This window comes from Neopsephotus bourkii, unplaced genomic scaffold (assembly GCF_033783945.1).
Source record: "Neopsephotus bourkii isolate Nb327-2 ecotype Australia unplaced genomic scaffold, CSIRO-AGI_Nbou_v1 NB_532, whole genome shotgun sequence".
NCBI lineage: Eukaryota > Metazoa > Chordata > Aves > Psittaciformes > Psittacidae > Neopsephotus > Neopsephotus bourkii.
This window is the reverse complement of record NW_026901033.1, coordinates 670001-693000: the sequence shown is the minus strand read 5'-3', so window position 1 is coordinate 693000 and position 23000 is coordinate 670001. Positions and strand designations below refer to the sequence as shown.

At 42.3% G+C, this 23000-nt stretch overlaps 1 protein-coding gene across 2 annotated transcripts in view; it reads right to left on the bottom strand.

Moving 5' to 3' along the window:
- Nucleotides 1–9938: 9938 nt before the first annotated feature.
- Nucleotides 9939–23000, bottom strand: part of ALCAM (activated leukocyte cell adhesion molecule) — a 120917-nt gene continuing 107855 nt past the window's right edge. Inside the window, exons 12-17 of one of the 2 annotated variants that reach the window (XM_061350561.1) lie at nucleotides 22452–22580; nucleotides 21677–21715; nucleotides 20753–20870; nucleotides 18820–18876; nucleotides 13791–13905; nucleotides 9939–12241 (exon numbers count right to left, since the gene is read on the bottom strand). In XM_061350561.1, coding sequence (XP_061206545.1) covers nucleotides 13818–13905; nucleotides 18820–18876; nucleotides 20753–20870; nucleotides 21677–21715; nucleotides 22452–22580 — 431 coding nt within the window. In that variant the 3' untranslated portion in view covers nucleotides 9939–12241; nucleotides 13791–13817. The remainder of the gene's footprint in view (nucleotides 12242–13790; nucleotides 13906–18819; nucleotides 18877–20752; nucleotides 20871–21676; nucleotides 21716–22451; nucleotides 22581–23000) is intronic. The other variant, XM_061350562.1, reaches the window with a different exon arrangement.

Here is a 23000-nt window from a genome sequence, read left to right as displayed (position 1 = left end):
GGATGACAACTTCCAGTCCTCTTCAGTAAGTAATGGTTCAATTTCCCTGAGGTTTGGATTCTTTCCCTTTCCATTTGATATCTCAGGCCAGAGAGCAGTACACATTGCTACCAATCTGCATTTAAATGAAGCAGACAGCGAGCTTTGATTTGCTTCTGTTCCTTCCCGTCTACACAAACGGGCTTGCATTAATCATATTAATAAAAACGGCATTAAAATTACCAAGTTTTAAAAAGGCACATGACAGTGATATTCCCCACCAAGTTACAAGTCATCGTGCATGCATATTGATTACAAATTGTCTAAGATTTTAGTAAAAGCTCAAAGGAATGACATTTTTTCCTGTGTATTGCTTTTAATTTGGAAAGCTCCCTTGTAATGCAAGTTGTATCCTGTCCTAATGCAGTTCTCTAATCACAGTGTGCTTTAATTTTGATAGATGACCCCCGAATGCTTTAAATCCACTAAGATTTGCAGTAATTAGAGTGATTCTTTTAATACTTTCTTCCTGAGCTACCCGTGGTGACATCCATCCATCATCAGATGGATTTGTTTACTCATTCCCCTTCCAAAGAAATGACAAATCAAGTAATTTGTGTTGAGAGCTTCTCCTTGTTGCTGCATAGAGGGAGCATGCGGTCATTTATCTCACTCTGCTCCCTGCTCCCTTGCTTGGGGGATTGTGCTCTGAAGAAGTGCATGTTCTTGAGAAGTGTTCAGAGTTCTTCCCCTTCTTGCCCCAGTCTTCAAGCAGGAGCATTGCCCGAACAGGAGTGCAAAAAGAGTCACCTCATCCATCCCAGTGCCTGCCAGTGGGAATTTGAAGCACGCAGTAGAATTAACTAGGCATGTTTTATTTCCCCCTACATTTTCTTTTCAGTGTGATGTTTCCTTGCACATACAGAAGCCTAGTTTGTATTTTCAGTACAGATTATTTGGTAACAGTGGTTGTACAAAACAGGACAAAGCATTGAGGATGCTTATCTCCTACCGCTTCCCCAAAACCGGTCCTTGTCCGTCCTCGTGTCCCTCCTTGCCTGTCCTTGCTAGAGCAGCACATCCTTTCTCAGTAATCTTACTGTCTTGCTGATGATTGCTGCTCTTCACCCAGCCACTTCCTCTGTCCTGTGCTGCTTTCTCTTTCAACAGCCTCCCTTATTCTTTCTACTCTGAATTGGCCTGTTTAGCAGCTTTCTCAGGCATCTGCTCTCTCCTCTCCTGCTCCTCAGCTGCTCTGCGGGTTTTGGTGTCTCCCTTCCTTTCTAGAGTACATTTCCCCCTCCTTTGCTGTTTGTCACCTGCCCCTCTCTGCTCCCTGATGTGTCCAGTGGTGTTGCTCTGTAGCATTTCCTCCCATCTCCCCTTCAGGTCCCCTCTTCTAAGGTTTCCTCCTCGTCCCTGTCCCCCGGCCACCTCATCGCAGCCAGATGGGTACCGAAGGGTAGCATCCTCTCATGCTGTGATGTGAAGCAACAGGCTGCTTGCCCTCAAATGCGCCGCAGCTTTATCAATGCGTTAGTGCGGGGAGAGGCTGGGAAGCAGCAAGGAGCAGAGCTGGCAGTTAAGCAGTAGCTGCCAGCAGCAGAGGAAGCAGCAATAACCTGGCCTCATGGGGGACGGTGGCTAGAGAAGCAGGGTGTAATCCAGCAGGCACGTGTGAGTGAGATCTGCAGCTCCATCAGGCTGATGCAGGAGACAAGTGTGGCCCCGAGTGCCCATGTGGGATAGGGCCCTTGCCTTTCTGAAAGCACAACATTTGCTGGGCTTTCATGGCTGGTTTTACCCTTTATTCAAGAGGTGACAAACCCCACAGAACAAAACAACGTGTGAGGTCTGTACCACCACTTGCCAACGTCTGGATTTAGGCAGTGAGCCCAGGAAGGTCCTGGCTTAAATAAATGGGGGGGGGGGAATGTTTCCTTCCTGGGCAGGTTAATAATCAGATCATATTAACAGGTAAAATTTGATTAGGCTTCTGATTAGGGAAGGGAAGGCAGGAGTTCGAAGCTTGTTGTGTCAACAGAACAGATTAGCTTCAGTCTGATGTCCTGCTTTCAGTAAGAACCTGGTAATAAAATTATAGCGTCTGACTTCCCTGTGAGGTTCTGAACACGAGCAGACCTTCGAGTCCATTGCTGAACAGCACAGGCTGTGCACGGGGACTTAGTCACAACCAGGCAGGAGGCGCAAATCATTTAATGGCAACAAAAGGCAGCAAGAGCAAATGTTGCTGTTAAAGGATGAAGTAGAGCATCGTGCTTGGGAAAGTCTGGTAGGGTGCTGTTTGGCTGAGGGGGGCACCCATAAGGGCAGCTGTCCCAGCTGGAGGGCCCCGAGCTCACTGCTCTGCAAGGCTTCAGTTTGCAGGCTCCGGGAACATGAACCAGCACAGACTGCAGCCCAGTTCAGTGCTAGAAAAGGTCTGAACGCTTCTGAGGGTTGAACCTGCTCATTGGAAGTGTTAAGGTGAGGACCTTGTGAACAGGGCGGTTACACACAGCACAGTGCTACCTGCAGTTTGTGTTCTCACCAAGAACAGGCTTTAAAAGGAAGGGATAAAGTAATTCCTGCTTTTCTTTTTGTTGAGCTGGGTACTTTCAGCCAGGGCAATAGAAGTGACTTGCAGATCCCCCCATACTAAACTGCTGTCATTTTGCCATGCAAACCAGAGTCGCAGATACTCAGTGTATCAACTGCTAAAACCCTCCTGTGAGTGCCTAACGTATTTAGAAGTATAAATCATACTTAGCTTGCTTTGCTCATCAGAATGGGATCTGGTGATGGTGTGATTAATCAAAGCCTGTTTGGCATCATTAGGGGGAAAAGAAACCTATTGAGACTGCCTTGCTCTCCCAGCAGTGAATCTGTACTGGAAGGCAGTGATCTCTGAGGTGAGGGAAGAGGCACTGCTCATTCAAGAAACAGAACTCCCCCACCTGCTGTCAAGAATGGTTGAGGATCAGAAGGGTGAGGTTGTGATGATTGTTTGGTTTTCATAGCTAATGCAGTTAACTTCAAAACCCCACTAATGGTGACTGTGGTATTTTGCACTGTACCTAAAACTTTCCCCTGCCCCAGGTATGTTCCAGTGGGACAGTTTCTCACTTGCACCAGCTCAGGACCAGAAGTGTGAGAGGGTGAACATCGCTCTCTGCGCAAAGCAGTAAGCTCTGCTTCTGCAGGCTACTTCAGGCCCTGGTGCTACTGGCTTTGAGTGCTCCTCTACCAGTGCTTTGCCTTGCGGCATCCCTGGCAGAGTTAACAATGCAACTTTAACTGGGGAGCCAGAACAACATTTCTGCTGCCTCGTTCTGTTTCAGTGCTGTGGATTGAAACCAAATCGTTTCCTGTGCTGGATTATAGAATCATAGAATAGTCAGGGTTGGAAAGGATCTTAAGATCATCAAGTTCCAACCCCCTGCCATGGGCAGGGACACCTCGCTCTAAACCATATTACCCAAGGCTCTGTCCAACCTGGCCTTGAACACTGCCAGGGATGGAGCATTCACAACCTCCCTGGGCAATCCATTCCAGTGCCTCACCACCCTCACAGGAAAGAATTTCCTCCTTATATCCAATCTAAACTTCCCCTGTTTAAGTTTTAACCCATTACCCCTTGTCCTACCACTACAGTTCCCTAATGAAGAGTCCATCCCCAGCATCCCTATAGGCCCCCTTCAGATACTGGAAGGCTGCTGGGCTCCCTCTTCCTCACACAAATGATCTGTTTCTCCATGACCTCTGTGGATTTCATCCTCCCACAGATCCCTGAGTTAACCTATGGGAGGGAGCAAGATGTTCTGCTGCAGACTGTCTGAAGCTCACTCTGAGGGCAGTGCTTTGTGATCCATCAGCCAAGAGAGTGAGCCGGGTGGTGTAGGTGAACAGGAGCAGTCTGGCAAAAACAGGCTGCTCCTGTGTGCCCACTCTTCATGCAGAAGATAGGGAAGTGCTTGCGCTTAACTGGGAGCAGGTAATGGTATCGGAGCTCAGGTAGAGGGGTTTGTCTTAGGGGGCATGTAAGTTAAAGGTAACCGGTGTGAGGCAGACAGCCATAAAGGGGTTTGTCTTGGGCCACCCTCAGGTAACTGTACCATTACTACCAGATAAACCTGATATTGCTTCGGTACTGATAGCAAAACCACTGAACTGGGGTACTGATGTGTGATAGCAAGCCAAATAATGTAAATTGGTAGCAGTAGTCTGTTCATTAATTAGATTGATTTATTAATGATTAGTAATATGTTGATTAATCAGTAAGCGTTACAGTCCCTATCAGTTGTGTCTCGGGCCTGCAATGTAAAGGAGGAGAGTCAGACTCTGAGGCAACAACCTAGCAGGTAATGCTTCTGATTTTGGGGCCTTGCCTGGCTGTGCCTCTGTGGAACCCAAGGCAGGAAGTGCTGGAGGCACATCTGTAATATTAGCCTGGTTCCTCTTCCTCATGGGCTCTTCCCTCCCAGTCCGCCATCTTTGGAATGCTTCCTTGAAGTCGGTGCATGCCATTTAAAAGCTCTTTCTTAGCAGTTGTAGCTCATCGGTTCCTACGTGCTCAGACTTGTCTTGGTCTCTCATGTGTCCTGGTAACTGTTTTGGTTCCAGTTAGCTTCAGATCACGGTGCCTGTTTCGGAGAAGGGGGGATGCAGGTTTTCACCTGGTACTTTATGATGAGCTTTCCCCATGTGTTCGGGTTCAGAGCTGCCTTTGCAGCAAGGGCGGCAGCCTGGGGGTTTTGAATTCCTATGGAAGTTACAGATTGGTTTAGTTTGTTCTTGAGGAAATTCTCATTCCTGTTCCCGTTTCCTCTGAATCTTTTCTAATGCTTCTTGGTCAGTTGGGATGTTTTACGAGTAATTCCAGTGTGGGTTCCGTCTTGGTTCCTCAGTTCCTGACGGTTTCTGTCTTACCACCTCTGTCCTGCTGTGCTAGTTTGTGCATTAGCCAGGACTCAGTGTTTCTTCCCACGTGGATGAGCACCAGTAACAGATGTGGGTGTGCTGTTTGTGATACCTTCACATGAAAGGCCTCTCCAGGGTGGTGGAAAGAAAGAGGCTGGTTTCCCTCTCAGAAGTCCTCTGGCCTCTGCTGTTTACTATAGCCACACTCACTGTTTCTTTGGCCGTGTCTCTTCCATATGCCCAGCCAGCGACAAATGACCATGCTTTGTATTCCAAGCTGATTTATTAGGGATGCTGAGTAGTGCATTTGTATGCGGGATTACTTATTATACAAGATTATATTATAGTCTTGTGTCAAGATCTAGTCAGAAGACAGAACTGAGTGCATTGAAATATCATTTGAGAAGCATTTATTAGTTAAATGCACATGGTTACATTTCCTCATGTAAGTTTATGTAAACGTTTTTGTATTGAAAGCTGAGCTGCTATTATACCAGCAGTGTTATGTGTGGTGGGGAAGCTGAGCTGTTTGGGTTTGGTCACCATATCACTCAGAGCTGAAGAGGCTTACCCTGCCCAGCCTGTTTTCACAGATCACAATAAGCTTTTCTTCCTCTCATTTCACCTCTGAGTTGAATTGTACGGATCAGAGAAGTGCTAATGTTTTAAAGGTCTCCTGATGCCTCCTGCTGTGGCAAGGCTACCTTGGTGCTTCAGGTTCTGCTCCAGGTGCTTCTGCTGGTTCAGCCATTAGGCTTTCTTGAAACTTTGGAAGCAAATACATCCTGCTTGATGCCAGCTGTCTGCATGGTGGAAGTTGCTCTTCAGCATTTAGATCTGTCCTGCTGCGAGTTGGAACAAGATGGATGTGTTAATTTGTTGGCTGTACCTCTGCCCAGTACTATAGATTGCTTCCTCTCTGGAGCTGTATACAGCGATACGGAGGCTTCCTCTGCTGGGGCTGAAGATGGCCAGTAAGGGTAGCAGCTTTATTAAAGGTAGCTCTGACCGCCTTGGGATCCAGCTCCATTCCCGGTGACAGCTCTTAGCATCTTTTAGCTAGTGTAAGTGTAGGAAAGCATATACATTATGAGGAGAGAGCAAATGTTTGAATAAGCACTCCAGAGAGAGCCATTAGCATCTAGAGTTAGCACTGCATGTAAGGACTGCATCCTGGGAGGGCAGTGAACGCAGCAATGTTCCCACCTCAGCTCCTTTTTTTTGTGCCTCCCCCCTTTAAAGATTTGCACTTGAAATGACTTATCTGTCACTAAGATAACTTTAAGTGAGTTACGCTCCTATGTACTGGCAATTTCAACCTTCCCTTCTCTCTCATGCTTTTTAAAGGACCAAAGGATTGATTTTTCAGGCAGAGGCAGTGTGAAAGGAGGTGGTCCACAAGAGTTAAGTGCTCAAAAGCCTATAATATTGCTGGCTTTTGTTGCCAAGCTTGTTGCTCTTACCCCTGCCTATGGTAGGTGTGAAAAAACTATACTTCTCCACTGTCAGTTCGGATAAACGCTGGCTTAGGGAAAGCTGGGATCTAGCACTGTGCAGAAGCAAACCCAGGCTGCGCTGCAGAAGGAATCACGCCAAGGTACAGCAGGTGGGAGTTGAAGAGGCATTGCACATAGAAGTGGAACTACCTTAGTGCATACACTGGCAATCTTGCTGACTCTAATTTTGCCAGGAAGTCTGTCTGATCTGATTTCCATCTCCTGTGTCTTTTCTTTCTGTTTAGTAAGTGCAGTCTCTTTGGCCACTTGCGTGTGTTTCTTAAAATCATGGAAATCAGTGTGACCGTTCTTATTTGGAGTAATGAAAACAGAGAGCTTTGTATCAGCATCACCGAAATTGAATCTGCGGAAATATTTTGTCTATACGAGGTTTTATTTGATTCTTTAATTTATTTCATTTCCTGAATTTAGATTCAATTATGTGTGTTCTTCCTTTTAAATGTATTATGATGTTGTCCATGCTAGGCTAGCTCTTCTTGTCACAGATGCAAGTATTAATCAACCCTTGGATCTGGTGTGTAGACATTACTGAATGCTTACGACACCCTCTGAATTTGTATTTGCTTTCTAGCTCTGGAGAAAACAAATTGTCATCAGAGATGCACCTATGCAGGGGATGACTTGCTTGCTCTGGTGAGAAGCGCAGGAGGAAAGATTTAGGTTAGTGAGTGAGCAGCATTGGTCCTCTTCTGGAGTTGTAGTTGGCCTTTTTTATTATAAGCTGTATTATACAGAGAGTTTGTTTGAGTGAGGTTGGATGTAGGTTTGTATTGAAGCAGGGACTGTTTTTTTTCCTTAAAAAAGTAAATAATTGGAAATGGCTATATTTAAATGCAATTTACTTTTTAGGGCAATTGGGTGTCCCTTTCTTCCCTCTGCTCTCACGCCCAGAGCTGGGCAGTATGCAATAAACCCTTCCATCACAGCTGCGTGGACTGAAGCAGGTGAAAAAAGATCACATCCTTAAATGTAAGACTTGTGCTGCTATTCCAGTGCAAAGATTCCTAATGTTGTTTATTTATTTAATTAATATTTAATATTAATAATATATTTACTATTATTTCTAGCTGTACAAGTGACAAGAAAAGTTTTCATGCAATTTTTCCAGAACGGGGGAACTCCAATGGATTCCAGACAATGGCTATGGACACGCAGAGGCCGAAGCATGGGAAGGTGGGTAAGTTTCTATTTATCCTGGTGCACAGCCCATCTGATGGCTATAGTTGTCTTAAACTGCTGGGGTTTATCTCAAGGTGTTTTGGCATTTCTGAACTGAATGTCCCACAAATAAATGATGGTGGGGCAGCAGAGAATCTCTCTATACAGAACAGGAGGTACAGAAACAAGGAGCAGGACAGGGAAGAGGGGATGATGGAAGGCATAGCTGTATTACCAGGTGGAACATGAGAACAGGCAAAGTATTTGGGGGATGAGTGTCTGATGAGGGAAGTACAGCACTGTTCCCTTACTGAGGAATCAAATTTCCTAATACTTTGTCAGGCTCTACCTTTTCAAGCTGAAATCCATCACTACATCAAAGTAAACGCCTTGCTGCTAATAGAATAAATGTTTCTAAATAGAATGTAAATGAGACAAATGTATGAATTAGAGGACATTTGAAGAATTTTGAGTGGCTGGGTGCATGGAGTGAGCCTCATTTTCAAAACTGGCTTTTTGACACACTTTGATAACAAGTAATAAGCTTGCTTAGTTTCTGATTCTCTTCTAATTTGACATGTAGCGAATCGTTATTAAATGTGTGTGCTGCATCACGCAGCTAAGGGAGCGGTAGTGGTGGCCTGGTTGGTTTATTTGCAGTCCATCTTCTTCCTTTCCTGCCTTCCCCATGGAAGGAGGTGGTGCCCCCCCCCCCCCCCCCCTTTGGCACACCAGTGTGAGGGAATGCTGAAGGCAGCTGTGCTTAGCAGTGAATTATGGTGGGAGCCTTTAAGGGGCTGGGAGAAGCATGTAACCAGAAGTCATGTACCTCCACGTACCTCCTGTGTTCCCTCCATCATCTTCTGCGTGGAGAAGAAACCTGTTTGAGAAGCCTGTATTGGGCAGCTCCTGGAAACAGACACCTTGATGGAGATACCCAGAACACATCTGCACAGATGTGGCTGACACAGGAGGTCGTGATCTCATTTAATGTCACTGCTTAAGCTTAACTGAGGCAATGACATACATACAGCTGGCTAAACATGAAGTGAACAAGAAGGTATCCAGCTACACGTGGTACTACAAGTAAGTCAGATTTAACTGCCACAGCCAGCAGCTGAGGATAGTAGGTGAATACTGAATGTTCCCTGACTACATTTATCTAAGGAATTTACATGTATTCATTCTGTTTGTCTCTATGGGCTGATACCAACAATGATAAAATGGATATAGAGTTACTTATTTGCATACATATTTCAAAACATGACAGAATGAGAACTCTCTGCCCAGGAAAGGGTGTAACATATTGGCCAAACCAGCTGTAGTGCTGGGTTGATGCTGGCAAGTCAGGGCTAATACAGACCACCACGTGTGGCTTGTTTGCTTTACTGGCACTCAGTCTGCTGAGCATTTAACACTAGTTACAGCTCCGACCACCTACTAGCCCCAGCAGCACAGTAACTGCAGTGTGTAAAGCCTGAGAACAGAGGCTGTTCTGTCGTGCTTGGAACCAGGACAAACTGTCCCCAGCGCTTTGCCTTTGGTCACATCAAACCTAAGTCAGTACTTGTATCTCTCCTGAAGGCCTCACCTTCTGGTCACACCATTATCATGTTACTGTGCAAGTGTTTTAACAGCTGTTTTGAGCAATGTGCTCTGGTGGGAGGTGTCCCTGCCCATGGCAGGGGGTTGGAACTGGATGGTGTTTAAGGTCCCTTCCAACCCAAACCATTCTATGATTCTCTATCCATCACAGTAGAGCTATAGTTTGGTATTATTACTTCTGGAAACCTAAGAGTTGCTTGGGAAGCCCACAGGGTATTTTTGCATGCTGCTGCCTTTGCAGACAGACCCATTAGTTTCTTCCACACTCAGTGCACTTTCCTATACAGCCTAAACAAACACCAGAGTTCCCAACCTTAAAACAAGAGGATCGGCTCTCTCCCCCTGTTCCTTGCTGTTTGTGAGCAGGGAATCTTTTTCTCCCCATGTGCAGTAAACTGAAGTTGAACTCCAGTGGTGTAGCAGACTCTGATGTGCAGAGACCCCCCTAAGATTCAATGCTAAGGTACTTTTTTAACCTGGCCATGAGTAGAGGCCTGTGTGCTGAGCTTTGGGAATGTTTCACGTGGCCGCAGGGCATGTGCTTTTCTCCAAGCGAGCGCTGATGCTCTCTGCTCCCTGACCCAGCTCCATGTGAAAGCCCATACCCCCCCAATGAGCCCCCCATGGCTTTCATCCCAGCTGGACTCTATGGAAGCAAATCTGGAGGATTGGAGTCTGCACAAACACGAGGTCTGGGTAAGTGCCCTCCCTTGTTCTGTTCATGCGTGTTCTTGCAAATGGAGATTGCAGACAAACGGGTGAAGACATACTTCGGTTTTATTGTCGTTTAGGCATGGATAGAAACATTAACTCTTTTGCACTCTTGGTTCTTGAAATGTGCCCGTAGTGAACTCGGAGCAGTGAAAAACCCAGCTCCCGGGACTGGCAATTTAAAGTGCATAGGAGATCTAGCAGAATCCCAAAAGGCGAGGAGTAGTTTGGTTTCCTTTTCCATAGCTGTGGAAGTTGAAGGACTTCTTTCTTCTCCTCTCCCCTGTATTCCCCAGACAGTGGTATGAAAATTCTCAGCCCTTCCCTATGCTTTCCCTTTTGATCATCTTCAGAGGTTTCTTCTCTGTATTTAAGGACTATTTGTAGTGTTATAAACACAGACAGGTGATGTTTGCACGCTCCTTCACAGGACTCGGTTACAGCTTTTCCTGTTCAGAGTCATGCCCACTGCATCGGTGGTGGCTGGTTCCTAGGAAATACGTATCACTTGGCAGTGTTCTCGCACCAAAAGATCCGTTTGTGTAGAAAGTAACTTTTCTGTGTGTTCACCTTTTATTTTGGAAAAACAGGTGTTTAAAAATTTTAGAATTTTTTTAACAAAATTCTAAAAAGAAAAGAACAAAATCACAATATTTACAGAGATAACAGAATGGCTTTGCCATGCAAAACAAATTACTTTGGTTTTTTTTCCCCATTTTACTTTGGTTTAAATATTGACCAAGATTGTAATTCTTTTGTCTTTTTTTGCCAAATAAACCAGTAACAAATCAAAGTTTAGAGGCATATAACAGGATTTCCCTCTAGTATCTTATACAGCATAGAGTTTAAAGGACATCTTATGTATTTAATCCATGCCAATGCACTACAGGAAGCTTTTATTAAGACATCAGTCACTACTGCCCAGACATTTAACAATTTACAGATTTACAAGTAACAGTGTTTTCTTCCCCCTAAATAATGCAAAAGTGGCAAAATACATTTCCTAACGCCCTTCTTTTTCTTTTATTTATTTATTTATTCTTTTTTTGCCTACCACTCTATAAAAACTTACTTTTTCCCTGGGTATTTGTAAGTGGAAACCTGATGTTCTGCTTACTCTACTGCTCCCCTCCATCAAAGCTATCCGTTACCTTCCTTCAGACTCATCTTCTGCGCAAGATGAAACGTCTCTCCCTTACGTACAGCTTTCCGTTGGCCATTTACCCTAAAACTTCTCACCAGTCCCATTCTAAAAACTCCCTCAAGCATAAAACATGTTTATAAAGTTACAAACTTGAATGTAACTAAAGATACATAGACATTTCATTGTTACAATTATATGTACTGTTCGATAAATTAGGTACCAGTTAAAAACACTAGAATTATCTCAAGGTGCATTCAATATCTGTAGCATAGTTAACAAAAACACACAAAAAATATATATATATATTCTATTTTTGTGGAAAAAAAATGCAGCTTTGATATGACCACTTTTTAAAAAAAGTCTCCAATTCTGACTGGTATCGTTCTGAAATGAAGGAAAGGTACAGTACTTTAAGGCAGCGGATAACATAAAGGAATCAAAATTAACCCAGAATTCCAGTTCCTTACCCTAATTCTAACATGAAAGGTGACTGTTAACGTATCGATCAACTGCGTCATGCTCTAGAAGGATGATTAGCCACCGTCTGTACATAGGCTAGGAATGTTCATTGTTTTCCTTGCTATCATACCCAGACTTCTTTGTGGGAACTCTTTGTTCCCTTTCTGTCTGCTCAGCTTTGCATGGTTTAAGTGTTCGCTTTTATTACCAATTTAGATGATTCTTGTCACAGCTGTCACCCTTCCCCATCACTGTGATTTCAGGGAATGAAAAAGGAGTTCGACATTTTCCTTTAAGAGAGTCTTACGCTCTAGGTACTTGCTACCACGCAGAGGCTTCACTGATAACAATCAGAATTAGACATGTACCTGCTCAAAGGGTGCCATAAAAACAACCGAAATAAACCCATTACACTATACATCAGATTAACAGCAACTCCCAGAACAAAGCCTTACAGTGTATAAAAATAGCTACGTAAAAAATTTACATAAAGGCAAACAAAAGAAATCTTCAGTGCAGACATTTACAAAACATATTTCAAACGGAACACAACATGGTGACCTATTACCACGGCTGTTGCCAAAATTAGTTTGTTGGGGTATTTTTAGCTTGAGATAATTGTGTCTAAAATCCTTTGAAAGCTTGGGAGTATGGTCTGTTTAACACTCGAACCATGAATAGCTGTCACTTCTTCGTATATGTTTAAATACAATCCACGTTCATGCTTCAATTGATCTATATGTATTCTCTGCAAACAGGAAAGACAAAGCCATTTATACATTTTGAAATAAGTTAACCAACTTAACTACTCAGTATTGGACCTTCAGATAAACAGCTACGTGAACAGTACTTTCTTCTGTCACTCAGTGATGAGAATACGTGTTTTCATGATAAAAATAGCTGCTGCAATATTATTCCAGCTAAATCCGGTAAGTTTATCTGGTAAGTAATGGATTTATGTCCATTTCATTTATGTAGATCTATGGATCTGAAGAAGTAAAATGAGTAAAAGATTAAACCAAAGGCACACGATGTTATTTCAACTCCTAAATTCAAGAAATACCCCCAGCTGGCTTCAGCTCCATCACCTCACCTCAGTATTATCTTGTTACAGAAGGTGCCAGGTCCAAGAAAAATCACAAAACAACTAAACTAACGAAAAAGATGACAGAATTTTCCCACGGAAAAACTGCAGCAGAAATACTGGGCATTTACATTGCAGCTCTTTCAGAATCCAAATTTACTTCTATGCCACTTTCAAATCATTCACAGGGCGTAATTTGGTATTCTCATTCCCCTTTTCCAAAGCAGTATAACTAGTAATTTCAGACAATACTGACATATTTAAATAAGGAACTTTTTAATGTAAATATGGAATGTCATAACTCCACTACATGCTTAAGATCAGGCCTGTCTACAGCTTTCCTGTTAAAGCACTCACAATGCAGAGCCACAGAACTTGCACTACTCTCATTTTACAGAACAGCTGTTGACTAATTCAAGCAGCTTGTAGCTGGTTACCGGGTTTCCATGCTCTTCTGGTACCACGGTGTTAAGTTAAAATGGCCTCAGTTGGCCAGAAAAATGGTCTAAAGCCTTACTTTGGGTACCTAAGAGGAGAGATGCGGCTGTGGCACATACGTACGCAGCACCGGTGTATATCTATGCGAACACCGGGTGGTGCTGTTGGTGCTTTGTAGTGCTCCTGAACCTCGGCATCTACCTAATTATTTGTTGACAGTTAATTTTATAGGGATCCCAGTTGGAACTTACTGTTACTAACTTAATATTTCCAGGATAAAATCAATAATAGTATTACTATGTGAAATCTTGAGTAAGAATGATTTTATTCTAAGGCAAGTTTCATGCCTTTTTCATTCATGATGACTAAAGCTGACGGAGGACTTGGAAACAAGTCTGCTTTCAGTACGGGAAGAAGGTTCCTGTGTACTTTTCAAGTCATAACTGAAAACCTTCTAAAATATACACACACAATTCATATCCATACATACCCGCACGTATACCACAGTGACGCATTATACAAATCTGTATTTTCATTTTCCTAAATCCATGGTTTAAAATAAAGCCAACTACTAAGTTAGGTCTAAAAATCAGGCTTCTTTAATATATGTGCATGCAGGTATGAATTCTTAACTGGCTGGGGGCTCCAGTCTATCTGTCCTAATACTCCACCACTCCTCTGACAGGCGAGTGCTAGACTCTGTGCTACACTGTGATCACTAAAGAAGAAATGGTGGACAAAGAGATGTTAAATGCTGCAATCTGAAATGCTTTACCTGGGGTGATGACTGACACGTTTTCTCTTAAGTTTCAGATTTATGATTGTTTTCTTCTAGTTTTTTGTTTTCTTCTATATTCCCAAGATCTTTGTCTACATGTTTTGATGCTGTCCTGTAATGAAAAAGTAAGGTTATTTTTGCATGTCTACAGCATTTTGCTCCATTAGGTCTCCTTCCCTCTCAGTGAAACAGAGAACTCTTACAGTTCCGTTCTGAGCAGAGCAAAAGGCTTGCATATGTCTGTAAACAGGTCAATAGCATTGGTTCCCCCGCTGGCATTAGCACCACAGGAAGTACTGCTGCGGGATCAGGTATTTGGGTTTGATTTACTTCTTGAGGAATTCAGGATTATTCTGAGCTAGCATTTAGTAAGGTTAAACCAGTTGTGCAGACCCATGTTTTTTGACAAGTTAATTGTGTAGCTTGTTTCAATAAACAAGAGTTTGCTTTAATGTACTAAAACGTTACAAGCGTGGCTAAGGTATCTTGATCACCGTAGCAGTCTTGTGTGTACTTGCAGGAATTGACTTTCAGAGCCAGTACCAAACGCAGGCTCTATGAATGTGAAGAAATGAATGAATTTTCTGGAAACAGCAGTAAAATCACCCACTCTGGCTTCTCGATCTGCTGTGACTGGCAAGCCCTGGGTAAAGAAGAGACTGCGTAAATGTCGAGGCAGGAAAACAGAGGTATGCCTCATTGAGAACAGCAGGTATTGCTCAATGCGAGCGGCGGGTATGAATTAATGAGTCAAGTGCTTAGTTTAGTTTAGCGCAATAAAACCACAACGCCATTCATTCAACACGTGAGACGCCTCACTGTCTGCCAAGGTGAAAGATTCCTGCAGTGCTGCGATAACGTTTTGAAGGCCACAATTTTTAGAGTGTAAATGGGCAAACCTGTTGGCGTGGGCCTGGGTACATCCTTTGTGCCAACGCAGATTATCCTACATGCCTTTCTTTTTTTCCTATGGATAATTTGTTACCCCTACAGAAAAGTAATGTCTGTTGTGACAGACTCATGCATGTGCTCACTCTTGTTTCAGGGTGAAGACCTGCAGTGACACCGACTTGCAAAATACAATGACGACACGGGTTAGCGAGATCGTATGACACGTCACACTGACACCATGCAGGTATGTGCTTCCTGAAATCTGGGTTTTTGCTAGCGGAGTGTTTCTGTGCACATCCTCCATCTGAGCAAAGGCCGCTAGCAGCATCTAAGCACTACGAGTGCCCTGAACTGAAGTAGCCTTGAATGGTAATGTTAAGAGAGTACAGTTTGGTCCTTGTCTCAGAAGAGCTTCTGAAGCGGTGTGAATGCACCTAACCCTCAACAACTCTCGGTGCATTGTGGAAATGCTGCTCTCTGGGATGGGGAGCAGAGGCAGAGCACTAAGGGAGCAGGGGATTTTGAGCCCCAAACCCCACAGCTTACACCGAAGGGGACCACTGGAAAAGAGTTCTGGTTGTAGGGAGGGTCATTTCTCAAGTGCCTCTAAGTTTAAATGTTTCACAGCTGCATTTACCTTTTCCTACTGGTTTTAGAGTCCCTCTCTTATGTTTGTGTGGCTGACAGGGAGGTGTCTGGGCTGAACAGCCACACAGAGAGCTGAACTCCTACTTAACTGCAGGCAAATTTAGTTCTTTAAATGCTGAGATTGTATCACGACTATCTTGTTCAATTTCTACTCTATTATGCAGTAACTTTCCATTTGCTTGTGGTATTCAAAACCTAAAACAAGTGACGTGCATATGGATGTGAGATGCAGGGAAGAAGAAAATTCAATGCTTTGGGATTGACCGTCTGTGATCTTAATATCCTTTTACAAATCTCTTTAATCCTAGTAGAAAACAATCTCGCCCCTCAGAAATAAATCCCTTAAAAATAATAAAAAAGTTTTTTTTTTTTTTTTTAATTTAAAGAAAATATTTGGTTTAGTTAGAGCACGGGATTTGGGGCTTGTCATATGGCTAATGAGTCTTTTCCATAAGCAAGTCTTACAAAATTGGAGACAGCAGGGAAAAAGATGGAAAGATGGAAGAATCTGGACTCGGGCACCTAGCTGAGCTGAAATGAGTTCGAGGCAAGAAAGCAGTGTCTTGCATGTCTGCCCTCAAGTAATCACTTATGTCTGCTCTTGCAGACAAGAGAGTGGACTGGACAGGCTATTAGCACTGCTCCCTGTGATCCTTTTTTTGGCCTCTTATCAAGAGTTTCCCAGTGCCCAAACCACACTGACCTCACATGATGTGACACTTAACAGCAGAGGGAAATCTAACTGGCATTACTGGTCTTTCATTAGGTTACATGTATTCAATGACTATGCCTGGGAGATTCTGCAGTGTTACCAGGTTTTGATTTTTGAAGTGTTCTATTTTAGTTTCTGCATCCAATGAAACTGTTCCCCTCGTTAAATGTCACCTCCTAAAGCCAAAACTAGTGAAAATGGGACATTTAAAAGGCAGCACTCTGGCTCTGAGCGAGGCAGGTGATTCAGAACTCGTTTGGAGAATGGTATATACGCTTGCTTGGAATGAGAGCGGCAGCAGTTTTTCATGTCTCACAATCGGATTTAGATTTTCAGTACAGCTGTTTAATTCCGATGGGTCTGTGATCTTGCTGACTTTTATTTTTATTCCCCAAATACTGATATCTAAGGCATATTCACCACCTCAGCACAAGCAAATCTGTTGCCTTTTTTTTAGTGCCATCTAAATAGCGTGATGAAGAGACAGGAGAGTAATTCTGCGCTGAGTTGCAGCAGTGTGATCCATCGGCAGTGCTCTGCCAGCAGCAGAGGAATAGCTGACCCTGGCATGGCACCAATCCTCAGAGCTCGACAGACGTGGCTTGGGTTTCTAACAGAGAAACGGCTCAAAATCGCTTCCTGAGGTGAGTTGAGGCAGAGGAAAAATGGTCCTTTGCCAGTTTAACATTCAACAACAGCTGTTCTTTATGGGTTTTGTGCATTAACTCCTATCAGCTTGCTCCATTCGCAACTCAAGAGTGACTTCCTGATGCAGCTGGGCAACACGGTCCAGCGGGATAGAAATATCCCTAATAATTTACCAAAAAGGGCAAGACAGCCCGCTTTGCTCAGGCCACTCACATGCCTTGATGTTCTCTCCAGCCCCACAAACAGCCTGTGCCTTAGCATGCTCTTGCCATGTTGTTGTGAAGAGTGAGAAGTGGGTTGTATGAACGTCAGTTTATTTATGTCTCTCAACTGTTTTGATTTTTTGGATTTTTTTTTTAATTCATCTGTAAAACATGGATCAGTCTGAGCTCCTGCTAAAATTATGACTCAGATTTTACATTTATCTAAGCTTGCTCTTCGGGAAAATAATTGTCCTCAGGGAATCCTAATCAAAACCTCTCTGTAAGCAGTACCACGGTGAGGTTTCCAGTTTTCTTTGGAGTGTATGTCAGTGCTGAGGGGCTGTTATTTTGACCGATTTTGTTCAGGTATTGCTCATGGCGTTGTCTGGTTTTAATATAAAGACCATTTTCCACCTCAGTTGTTTTGCCTGCTATAGAATACATATAGCCTGCATATAGACGATGCAGAAACTGCTGCTGTGATTAATTCCTCAATTCTTTTGTTCTCACAAATCTAGGCCTTCACCCCCAGCGTTGCTTAAGGAAGATAATCTGCCGTGCTCTTTGTCCTCTGTTCCCCAAGTCTGTGATGATGACAGGTAAGAAGAATACACGTCGGTGTAGTTCTGGGTGCTGAAGCAAGAGCTATGCGTTACTTTTGAAAGGCATGTTACACACTCAACTGCATAGCTGCAGAAGGTTTTCTAGGAAGGTAATGGTCTTACACATCCAAATCTGGATTATTTGCAGCTTCTTTCTATTTACCCCCATCTTGCTTTCCACTTCCCCTCATTATTTTCAATTGCTCACCAGTAGGAAAAAAAAGGCAGGGAAATTAAAAACATATACCAGTCATCAAGAAACAAGCGATCATCTTTTAATTCATTCCACTAGTATGGAGCTGGCACATAAACTGACACTCTCAGAGAGGTATGTAACTGTCTTTTCCCTGCAAGTGATCTGCGTGAAAATAGTACAAATGCTTGTACTAAAAAAGCAAGTTTCCTCCCTCTTTGGCCTGCCACATTCAAATTCATATGCCTATTTCCTATAAGCTATCAGAAAAGCAGAATTGTTATGCTGCAAATGTTCAGTTTCAGAGACACTAATAACATCCTTGATTACTATGACCTAAGAAGAAGAATTTCAGGAGTTCGGTAAGCTCTGAGTATGAACAATGTTAAGACCGCTGCTGTGCTTCAATGTGCCCAGCTGTATTTTCCTTCATTGCATTTTAAACCACCTTAACCTCGATCTAGCCTCAGGGGACTTGAGATTTGTGCCTCTCCAAGCCCAAGGATCAAAAATGGGACAAAGGTCCAATCTACATGTAAAACTTCCATGAACAGGGATACATGGTGCTGGGTGTATTATTTTCTTTCTAAATGTTTAATTTCTGTTGTACTCTCAGCTGTTTGTAGCAAGGTGAAAATTTCATATAAGGGGTTGAGTGAAGATGGGTGTCCTAGAATCACTCAACTGAGGTCTGACACAAAAGTTTTTAGAAAGACTATGAATTGCTAAGTTGTATTCTGTGTAGCATAAATTAGTCTACAATATCCTTTATGGAAAATGGAGAAATTTGTAGAAAATGTGTCTTTTTGGCCTTCTGCTCAGATGAAGGAGAAACATGGCATGCTGGGGTAGGTAGCCTCAACTCTTTATGCAACAGGGGGCTGGTTTCAGGATGTGGAATGCCTGAGTCCCTGATTTAGGGGATAATATCCATAGTGAAAATCATGTGGCATTACTTAGCTTTTGCATCAAGTAGAGCTGAGGAAGTGAATAACAATGTAAGTAAGTGATTTATTGTGAATATTCTCCCAGGCTACAGGTGGAATTCCTACTTAGCGTGGATGACAAGACAATAGAAGATTATACAAACCACAACACCAATAATGAAAAAAAGTAATGTTTTTCTTGCCTCGGTAGACTTGGAAAGCTCTGTGCTGCTGCCTTCTCAGACTGTCTTTTGGCGTCACTTTGGGGACAGAGATTAGGTGAGTTACTGTTCATGAGCGGGTTCAAAAAATAACTACTAACTAACTGTTGGCCTGTATGGAGGTGGAGGGGTTGTGATCAGTCACAAGTTGTGTTTAGAGGTGTAAGGGGCTTTTTGCAATGTCTACTTTGATTTCTAGACTATAATTCAAAATGAAAACTGTCAGAATAGGTATTGACACTGCTTGCTCTTGCAAGTATGGCATGCTGAAAGCAGGGAGGATAACAACAGATCAACTCAAGTATACACTGAGAACAGATGTTAAGTGATTATGCATCAATTAAGGTTTGCAGTAGACAGCAACCATATCTTAATTACGAGAGACTATTATTTAACTGTAAAGGGATCTTTATTTTGTTCCCAGTCAACCTGCCTAATTAATTCCAGCTCTGAGTTTTACTGTAAGCTTGCAGGAGACAAGTTGAGCATGAGGAGGTGTCCATTCAGAATATGCTGTATTCTATCTTTCAAGCTGAAAAAGTTCTCTGAAATCACAACCTGATCTCAGCAAAGGGCATGCTATATTTTAAGCTCATTAGCTCTCCCCACACTACGTAAGAAAAGATAACCCAAACCAGGGAACCACAGTTTCATGCTTCCACATTCTCATATTCAGAAAGGAAAGACAAAAGGAAATTATTCTAGACATTATTACACCGGTAGCAAAGTGGAGGAGGAGGAGCTCAACATTATAACTTTTTAATGTATACCAAAAGAAGCGTAACCTTTTCAAAAGATTATTATTTTTTTTTTCTGTAAAATATCTGAACGTGGTTCTGTGCTTTGGTAATTTATAGCAACCCTTCATTTGAAAAACTTCCAAAGCCTCCTCATTTATGGCTGGAGTAAAATCCTGTATATTATCCCAAAAAGAGCGTTTGTGAGCAGATGGAGAATTCCTTGTTGTACTTACACATGAAGACATTTGTTCATTATAAAATCCCACTGTGCGTTTTACATCTCATTCGATCTAATTTTAACAAAAGGTCATAGAAAGAACAACTGAACTTTAAGATTGCTTCTCTACCTGTTCTGATTTGTGCACGGTATGCATAAAACTACCTTAATCTTCCCTGTGAAGAGACAGCTGTAAGAACCCTTCAGAAAATAAGCTTGCCCTTAGTTCTCCATGGAGACGAATGTATGGGGATAAGGTCAAATGGCATACAGTTATGGCCGTCTTTAAAGACTGAGAAACACAGTTACTTTTAGAAATCATCCAGTCTAAAGCGAGCGTCTGTAATGATGAAGAAACTCGCAAGCAAGCAGGCCTCACTGGCAAATGGTGTTCTATGTCTAGGATGGGTAGAACATATTGATTTAGATGACAGCTTCCAGATTTTCAGCAACACAAGGGCTGTCATTATCAATTTTACTTGAGCGATCTCAAAGTATATATGAACAAATAGATCAATTAAGGGTCTCTGTTCTCCCTCAGATGGTGTAAACCTGATAAATTCCGTAATTTATTCTATTTTTAAAGTACACAAGCTACACAACTTCTAAATGAAGGCAGTTTTCAACACCAGTCAAGCCCCACAGAGATTACATCCCACAAGTAGGTAGCAGGTACTATCTTTAAATGCAAGAATAAGCAGAGACTTGGCTGTAAGGAAAGAAAACCTCTTTACAGGTGTTGAGCTATGAAAAGTCCTGGAACACCACTTGCAGCAAATGAGGCCGGCTAAGCATTAGGAGAGACTGATCAGAGGTACCGAGTTTCTTTTTTCTGTCTAGTTTAATAACTTTTCCTCAGACTACTGAGATGCTGCAGGAGGGAAAACAGGTGAACATACATTTCTGCTCATCGTTATTTTTTTTTCAATTTAGTATCAAGTTTTCCATAAATTCTTACTTTGATTTCTTCACATAGAGCCAGTAGACAACACCTGCAACCAGAGCAGCCAGCAGAAGACCGACTACAATCCCCACTATTAGCTTTGCCTGGTCATTAACCTTTTCACTATTGTCATCTGAAGCAAAGAAGAAAAATGAATGAGGTGAAGGCATTACACCATTTTTAAAGAATTTCCAGCAGAAACTAGAAAAAGGATCTGAAAGTGAAAAATAAAAGAAGAAAAACAAAAAAGGAGGCATTGTTCTTAAATACACACTGAAAGCTTCAGGACTGGTGAGGCTGCACCCTGAAAACAGCGTTCAGTTCTGGGCCCGTCACTACAAGAGACACATTGAGTTGCTGCAGCGGGTCCAGAGAAGGGCAACAAAGCTGGTGAAAAGCCTAGAGAACAAGTCTTATGAAGCGCAGGTGACGGAACTGGGGTGGATTAGTTTGGAGAAGAGAAGGTTCTAGGAGGAACTTGCGGCTCTCTACAACTACCTGAAAGGAGGTTGTAGTGAGGTGGGGGTCAGTCTCTTCTCCCAGGTAACAAGAGGTAACAGCATCAAGCTGTGCCACGGGAGGTTTAGACTGGATATTAGGAAAAAATTCTTCACCTAAAGGGTGCTCAGGCATCGGAACAGGCGGCCCAGGGAAGTGGTGGAATCACTGTCCCTGGAAGCGTGCCAAAAACACATAGATGAGCCCCTTAGTGACACTGTTTAGTGGTGGACTTGGCAGTCCTGGGGTAATGTTTGACCTAATGACCGTAAAGGTCTTTTCCAACCTAGTTGACTCTATGATTCTTAGTCAATCATGGCACCAGGTATTTCAAATCAAATACCTCTCTGAGAGACTGTGGAAATTGTTCAGTGGCACTACATAGGTCTTGAACTGAGACGCTTAACATGAGAGGTTATGGAGACAGAAAAGCATACATACCATTTCTATCCTCTGGCTCATCGTATTCTGGAATGTTTACTGGAATGAAAAAACATTACCATTAAATTAAAGACAAAATGTATTATAGCAGAACTTCACATTTAATTGTCTATTTACAGAGATGACAGAAATGGAAACATAATGCGGTGTTCACCAAATGGCAAGGTAATCAATCTTACTGCTAAACAGAAATCTTTCCTTTGTAAGTATAAGATATCCAAGTGAAGAATGTTATTCAAAACCTGTAATATTAATGCAGAAATATTTCTGAGTCAGTATTTCTGGGCTACCCTTCCACGAACTATCATCTCACCACCTGTCCTCATTGAAAAGTGACATGTGATTGAAGCTCAGTATGGCTGATTTCTGTCCCAAGTCACCTTGTATCATTAATAATGAAGTGGAATGTGGAAACTGAAAGAGGGCGTTAATGTAATAATAAGGAATGTTGCCTCCTAAATAATGTATTATTTTGCAACATTTTCCTAATATTATTTTGTGTTGTTGCTCTATAATATTATTTACTTTTGTAGATAATATAGTGCATGCATGAGATTGTCTTCGTAACCTTCTTGCCTAGCTAAGTGACTTCATTCAGAAAGCCATCAAGAAATTTTATGTACTACTGATAGAGTGGATTTACAATTGTTTGACTTGGAACAAAAAGGTTAAATATCTTTATATCAACATTACCATGCAGACCTACTCTTCATCTGAATGTAAAGGGGGTATTTTATGTGACAGTCTAAGGAAACTGTCTTTACAGGACACTCACTGGCAGAGACATTCAGGGAGGTCACAGTCCTTTCTAGCTCATTTTCTGCAATGCAAGTTAAAGTCACATTTTCCTCAGGAGCAATTACAATTTTACTGGAAAACCGTCCGTTAACGTATTTGGTCTCCTCTGTCTGAAAAGGTAAGAAATGAAGATTAGTATCCCTGAAAATGCAAAGAACAATGCATGCGTTATGTGAATTACACACTGAAAATGTATGGAGGGAAATGACTTTCAACCAACATTTCAGTTTTCAAAACTATGGCAATAGAAATAATGGCTTATTTCAGTCATGATAATGTGAGTATTTGAAAGAAAACACTTTGGTCAAGATATTCAGCTATAGCTACATTTTGTATCCTTAGATACATTTTGTATGCTTATATAAAATGTAGCTATAGGTGAAGAAGTATGCTTTCTAAGACCACCTGATAGACACAGAGACATTTTTCAGAAAATTAACCACATTCTATATTTGCTTTTGGGTTTTTGACTATTAAAAAAATATTCCAAGAGACAAAATTCTTAAAGAAAAAAAACCCTAATACG